General features: G+C 45.7%; 1 protein-coding gene across 2 annotated transcripts in view; it reads right to left on the reverse strand.

The window, feature by feature from the left end:
* usp32 (ubiquitin specific peptidase 32) overlaps nt 1-7,500 on the reverse strand; it is a 117,482-nt gene that overhangs the window by 13,665 nt on the left and 96,317 nt on the right. For both annotated transcript variants that reach the window (XM_063204842.1, XM_063204843.1), the window contains 6 exons: nt 6,797-6,971; nt 5,542-5,693; nt 4,382-4,493; nt 3,731-3,951; nt 1,120-1,304; nt 482-568 (listed from right to left, as the gene is read on the reverse strand). In XM_063204842.1, the coding sequence (XP_063060912.1) occupies nt 482-568; nt 1,120-1,304; nt 3,731-3,951; nt 4,382-4,493; nt 5,542-5,693; nt 6,797-6,971 (932 nt within the window). The remainder of the gene's footprint in view (nt 1-481; nt 569-1,119; nt 1,305-3,730; nt 3,952-4,381; nt 4,494-5,541; nt 5,694-6,796; nt 6,972-7,500) is intronic.

A 7,500-nucleotide genomic window follows, 5' to 3' on the forward strand; every position in this document is an offset into this window, starting at 1 on the left:
CACACACACACACACATCTTGGGGCAGGGCAGGGTGCCAGTATGAGCAGTGGAGCGGAGCAGGCAGTGGCAGCAGGAAGCCGACATGGGGGGACAAAGGGGCCAGTTGTCCCGGGAGATACAGAATTGGGTCCTCATTACATTGTATGTCTTAAGGTGGGGGGCCTTTCAGATGACTTTGTTCCGGGCCGGGCCAAAGCTGTCAGCAGCCCTGAGTGGCAGTGCTGACGTCAGTACAGCAGCCAACGTCAGTACAGTGACACACACACACACACACACACACACACAACACACACAACACACACAACACACACAACACACACAACACACACAACACACACCACACACACCACACACACACACACACACACACACACACACACACACACACACACACACACACACACACACACACACACACACACACACACACACACACACACACACCCAGCAGCCAAGCGTGATGTGACAGATGCCCTTACCTGTACCAGGGGCACCAGGCGCAGGAGTTGCCATCTTTGGCCACCACACGCAGGGTGAAGGGGTACTGGTAGCCCATGCTGTCATCACTGGCGAAACACACAGGACACAGACAGGATACAGTACAACGCATCAGGACATTTGTTATGCATCCTGCTGTTAGTCTGCTTTTAACACTTCTTAGTCTTGGGCCTGAGGCATTACCAGTGCTGTGCGTGGTAGCTAAGGTGGAGGGGTGGGGTGTTGAGGGACCGAGGGGTGGGGGTTGATTATTAATATACTGTATATGTATACTTCAGATGATAATTCACAAAGGTGGGGGGCATTAGGCATTACCAGTCCTGTGCGTGGTTGCTGTGGGGGTGAGGGGGGGGGGACAAAGCATTACCAGTCCTGTGCTTGTTTGCTGGGGGGTGAGTGGGTGGGGGGGTACATTACCAGTCCTGTGCGTGGTTGCTGGTGTGTGTATGGGGGGGCATTAGGCATTACCAGTCCTGTGCTTGTTTGCTGTAGGGGTGAGTGGGTGGGGGGTACATAACCAGTCCTGTGCGTGGTTGCTGGTGTGTGTATGGGGGGGCATTAGGCATTACCAGTCCTGTGCGTGCTTGTGTGTGTGTGAGGGGGTGGGGGGGTGCATTACCAGTCCTGTGCGTGGTTGCTGGCCTCCTGGGGGGGCAGGGGGCTGGCCAGGCGGGACACCTGGATCCAGACGGCGTCGTACAGGTCCTTCTTAGTGGTGTGCACCGTGCACGGCACGATCAGCGGCATGCCGAACAGACTGGGTCGGTTCTTCTGGGACGACAGGAAGTAGAGCTCCGTCCGCATCTGAGGGGGGAGGGAGAAGGGAGAGAAGCACCCTCATTAAATTGGCAGACAGATTTCTACAGCTTTATGATATTAAAAACATTGCACTTGCAGAGAGCAAACCACTGTTACTAAACCACTACCAACAATGTGTCTCACCAGTCTCTTTTTCTCTCTCTCTCTCTCTCTCTCACACACACACACACACGTGCGCGCGCACGCTCTCTCTCCTACGCACGCACGCACACACGCATAGCTGAGTCACACAGGCTGGGCTGCCGCAATTCAATCCCCTAGTTATTTTGGCAAAGACCAGACTGCAGAGTCAGGTTTCAAATATTTCACCACAACAGTAGATTTCTTGGACTCCACTACACTACACTTCACTCATCTTAGCTTTCCTCCAGATAACACTGAGGACAAAAATACCCCATGTCGCTACAGCATCTGCTCTTGCCAGATTGTATACAAATAGTCAGTAAATCCTTTAAAAAGTACTGGTAAAATAAAGGAAAGCATTCAACGGTTTCAGTGTTTTGGAATCCTGCAAAATACTGGTAAATGAGTTTAAATAGAGGCGGTAAGAGACCTTACAATGCCACACAAAAAACACTAATTCCATTTCAATAACACAACGGCCTAAGCCAGTGATTGTCAAACTGTGGGGCAGGGCCTTGTATAATTTTGAAATAATTTTCTAGAAATCAAAATAATAGTACGTGTGTGTGTGGGTGTGTGTGTACAGTATGTGCTGTCGTTGACTATTTATTTGAGTTTTATTGGTTATTGGGTCAGAGGTATGCCCTGGACATTTGTAAAAGTTTGAAGTTGGAATAGGTTGGGAACCTCTACTCTAAGCATTCTTTAAATGTAGGCTAAGCCTACTTTGTCGCGACAGCTCTCTTGCTTTTCTCAGGTCTGCATTCAGGAGTTACATAACAGCATCCAGGTAAGAGAACATAAATCCCAGCGGGGTAAGCCCTACAGTAACAATGTGGATCAACTCTCTCTGTGCCTACAACGATAAAGCAATTTGAATCAGACCAAATTACATTCTACTGTATATATTATGTATATAACCACCATGGTTCTATTGCGGGATGAATTTGATGTTGAAAGGAGGGTTATCGGATGACTGCAATCCAAAAGAAAATGAGGACATCCGTAGATGTCGAATGCCTTCCTGGGAAACACCCATTGTCATTGTGACATAGCACTCCACAGCACACAGTGCTCACTGCACACAATGAAATTGCATGTATGCCTCACCCGTGCAAGGGAGCAGTGTTATGGGACTGTACCATGCTCAGGGTACTTCAGTCAGGGAGGAGGATGGGGGCGAGCACTTGTTCATTACTTCCCCCCACCAACCTGACGGGTCAGGAATCGAATTGGCAACCTTTGGGCTACAAGTCTGACACCCAACACGCTTACCCATGACTGCCCTAAGAAGTCTACTCACTCACTCACAAAGGGAAGGAAGGACAGGACAGCATGACGCATCAATTGTGGGCGATGGCTCATAACAACAAAATTAGGTCATGGCTTGTTGACAGCGCATTGCAACTCCATCAAGGTCAATGTGGAACGTCTTGGCAATGGAATCCTTTTAACCTTTCCAACTCTTTTAGCTCAGTTTCCAATCCCGAGGCTTACTCCCTCACCTGGGCTAATACATAAGCCACTCAGAAGCCCCTCAGTCACCTTTGACCTGGTCCCTTTAACCATTTCCCAGAATTCATTTGCAACACAGTATGGCTGCAAGGAAGTAGGCAAAATCTGACAGACTGCGCATTCCACACGCATCTATTTACTGCTCACAACGTGTCTGCCACCTGAACCTTCCTCAGATACTTTAAGTTACCTGTCAACGGACGGAAATTATGTGAGGCATTCATACTTTGTAAATACATGTGGAATGGTAAGTGTGCAGGATTTTGTGTACCGCTTTCAATGATAACCTTAATTATGTTCAAAGCATCCGTTTCAGTTAGAAAAGGGATGTCACATGCGCTTAAGACTTCTTGGTGATCGCAGACCATGATGGTAGGCATTTGAAAGGTGGTCCACTTGAGAACAACTCGGGCAGAGATGACTGAAGCACTCAAATCCTCTTTTTCTTTTTGTTTTATTGTGGTGCAAGGATAATGATCAACGTTTCGATGCAACGCATTTCCTTCAGAGTCAAAACTCAGACCCGTTTGAATATCGCCATTTGCAAAAGTGCTTTGTGCTTCAAAGTACTGCTTCAAATGATACAAAAAAGCCTTGCACCTTGTAGCAAGTGTATTTATTTGCAAATACACATATTGGTGTGTGCCTTTCTCAGTGTGCAAACCCTTTTTTGTTTCATTTGAAGCTTTCATTTGGGCCAGCACCCTCACGATAGATAATGAACACTGAGTGAAGCCATCTCCCTGCCACAGTTCACAGTAGCGCTTACTTACCATCTTGCGGTGCATAGCGATGATGTATCCGATAAAGGGGTTGTTCTCCTGGACGGGCGTGGCGTGTCCGTTGGGAACGCCGTTGGCGAGGGGCTTCTCCGGGGTGGAGGGGCAGGGCACCACCTTGCTGCTCGGAATGCCGTTGGGAATCAGGCCACCGGGCTTCCCGCCCCCTATGTGCCCGTTGGCGGAGGGTACCCCGTTGGGTAACGATGTGCTTTCTGCCAACGCAAGCACATAAACACACACAACTTTGTTTTTTTTGTCCTCTGTGTTATATGGTTAGTGGCTGTGGATATAAGCATCTGATAAATGTACAGCAACATAGAACAATGCAATGTAATAATAACATATAGTGCAGTGCCACATACTGTATTGTAATGTAATGTCACACTGGGTAATGCTAGTATAAAGTAATGTATTGAAATGCCATATTATGCAAGCTACATCACGTCATGTAAAGTAATGTAAAGAAATGTCATATTTTGCAATTTAATGTAACACTACATCACGTCATATAAAGTAGTCTAATACATGTCGCACATCACACAATATAATCTGCAGCTGTTAGGTTACAAACAGTTGTTATATAGCAGCAGGTTATATATTGTATGGTGTAATGCACTGCAATCCCTCATCAGTGGCTCTAACCTGCTGGTGTTGGCGAGGTGACAGAGGTAGGTGAGCCAGGCACAGGGATCTCAAACGCACACAGGAAACCGTTGACAGACAGCCGCACCTTCTGATTGTCCTGGGGGAAGTTCTGGGAAAAAGAAACATACAGGCACAGGGTGGTTAATCTGATGATCGAGGAAAGCATCCATCTGCTTTCTGTCACTCACCACAGCCAAAGCAGCTCTAAAAAATAGGCGTAAAGGGTTTCTTCTCTGATCATAGCATGTACTTTTCACACAGTATCTCACTGTATCTACTTTGTAATGTGAGTGTACATTTCCATTTGTGTTTTGCACCGTATCTATTGCATGGAGGTGAATTGAATTTCATGTGCATTATTTCCAGTCGAGGGTCAACATCAACATCTAGCGAAATCTAATTCAGTGTCAACATAGCTGTTGTTGGACAATATAATTCTGAAAACAGAATAAGACACTGATAACAGACTGAATCATCATCCATCATCCATGAAATACTCCATGACGTCCAAGACATAAGCAACCTCCCACTCACATGTTCCCAATGCATCAGTGTGCTCTATAATTGCACAGAGCACACAAAGAGCATACAAAACGTGCATCATGCGTACAAAGAACAGCCTGTACAATATATACATACGGTACAGCAGACGGTTTGTTTTTGCTTATTTTATTTCATATGCTGGATACGCCTGCAGAGGGCGCTGTTGTGGTGCCTTAGCCAGGGGGTCAGAGCCGTGAATAGAGACAGTTTCACACACTCTGTTTAGGTCTGATTGGCCCAGACCTTGTCACGCCACGTGTTTCATTGGCACCATATTGTAACCCCTTGTCAATTAAAACATCCAACACACTCAAGTGCTAAAAGTCCCCACCAAAGTGCCGCTGGGTAAAGGCAACTAATGAATGACTCTGGGGCCCTATCCTGAAATTGGAGTAGCGCAATGAGCACCTCTAAAATACATAAGCAATGTAATAACTATCAGGCATTACACCCTGGTGTTGGAGTAAAATGCATTAACATAGTAAAAATATGACACGTCTAAGTAAAGTGTGTCATTGTATAATGAATAACTACAGAGCCTTACCCTGATGTTGTGTGGTGCACCTGTGAAGTGTACAAGTAAATTGTATAATTGTGTAATTAATGATTGTTACCCTGACGTTGAAGTTGTGCACCTCTGCCAGGAGGATCTGGTCTGGCTTCAGGCAGCACAGCTCGCTCAGCTGTTTCTTCAGGCCCGTGTACTTCTCGTCCATGTTCAACCGCAGCCCGAAGCGCACTGGCGTCGAGCCATCCAGCTTGATCACTAACAAACATCACGATGTATAGTTGTTATAGCTGTTCATGTACACTGTGTGTGTGTAGGGTGTGTGTGTGTGTGTGTGTGTGTGTGTGTGTGTGTGTGTGTGTCGTGTGTGTGTGTCGTGTGTGTGTGTCCGTGTCCGTGTCGTGTGTGTCTATGCGTGTGTGTACCGTGTGTGTGTGTGTGTGTGTGTGTGTGTGTGTGTGTGTGTGTGTGTGTGTGTGTGTGTGTGTGTGTGTGTCGTGTGTATGTGTATGTGTCAGTCCATAACGCATTGGCGGCGAGCCGTCAAGCTTGATCACTAACAAACAACAACATGGCAGTAACAGCTGTTCCTGAATTTTCTGTTATAGGCCTCTATGATGAAGTTCAGGGTCGATTTATTTATTTATGCTGTACAGCAATAATTGGTAAAAGGTTCGAAATGTTTAGCAACAGAGTCCTGTTTCCTGTAAACAACATGAAAGGAAATAGATAGACAGAAGAACAAGAAGACTGTGATGGTTGGGTGGGTGTGGGCTCACAAATGGTTCTTTATGTAAAAAAGGGAACACGACTCTTTGTCCTTTAACTGTTTCCTGTTTTTATTTAGGATTCAGCTGACCACTAATGTCAACATCAATATCATGGAAGTTATTGTGCGTTTTGTATTTCCCCTGCCATGAAGCCCAACACACTATGCAACTTCAGCATATTTGGCAATGATTAAAAGGGGGTGGAGGAGCACTTAAATCCACCAGTCTGTATTTTCAAAATTAGGTTACAGCTATGCTCCACCTGTACTGTAAATTCATTCCACACTTCACCCAGACAATTCAGCTTTTTGAACTAGTAAATGACTTAAAAAGTAATTTAAAAGTCATTTAACAAAACATGTCCACACTAACACTAATTCCAGATTCCACACACTATATTAAGGTCATAATCAATATAAATATATTATAGTTAAGAATGGATTACTGCACGTGCCTACTGGGCCATTGTTGCCTGGCCCAGGGGCCCATGGAGTCCTAATCCGTTCCTGTTTGTACTGACCACAATATTGATCATTTAACCGATAAATCCAGTGTGGCCATGGCAGTGTGTTCTGCTCTCCGTGTAATTACCTGTGATCTCCAGGTGCATGGAGCTGTCCATGGGCAGGGGCAGGGAGAGGAAGTTGAAGGGGTCGAAGCGAGCGCTGATGTGGCCGCAGGTCTTGCACTTCACCTGGGACTTGAGCTGGCCGTGGAACAGGTCCACCACGATGGAGCGGTTCCTCCTCAGGTGGTTCTCCCACGCCTGTAGCACAGAACAACGCCAATGAGGGGGGAGTAGTCATCATCATCAACAATAACACCACCATCAGCATCATCATCATCACCATCATCACCACCACCACCACTCAAAATTCTAGTTCTACAATTATAGTGAGTTATTGGATGACTTCTGAATTTAATTAAGATTGATCTGACTGACTAGGTGTTTTTACTTGAAAATAGACAAAAATAAGTTGAAACCTATGGAAGCATCAGTTGTGCCGTGTTGACGTCAGGTGAAAAGACAGCTGACATTGAGCACATAATTCCAGATGCACAGTTTTGATGCCCTCTGCGACAATCTAAAATGTACTGCAATGAAGAAAGCTATTGAACATTTCTAGATCATATTATTAGGAAGACCATTTAAGCAGCCAGGTCATTCGGTACACGATCAGAGACCAGGGAGCATATCAAAAATAATGTTTACTTTAAAAACATCTGTTCATGGAAGCAAAATGGGATTGCTTCATGGGATTGATTCATGTAGAAATGATTAAGTCTTTGATTAA

This window comes from Engraulis encrasicolus, chromosome 8, assembly GCF_034702125.1.
Source record: "Engraulis encrasicolus isolate BLACKSEA-1 chromosome 8, IST_EnEncr_1.0, whole genome shotgun sequence".
In the NCBI taxonomy this organism is placed as follows: domain Eukaryota; kingdom Metazoa; phylum Chordata; class Actinopteri; order Clupeiformes; family Engraulidae; genus Engraulis; species Engraulis encrasicolus.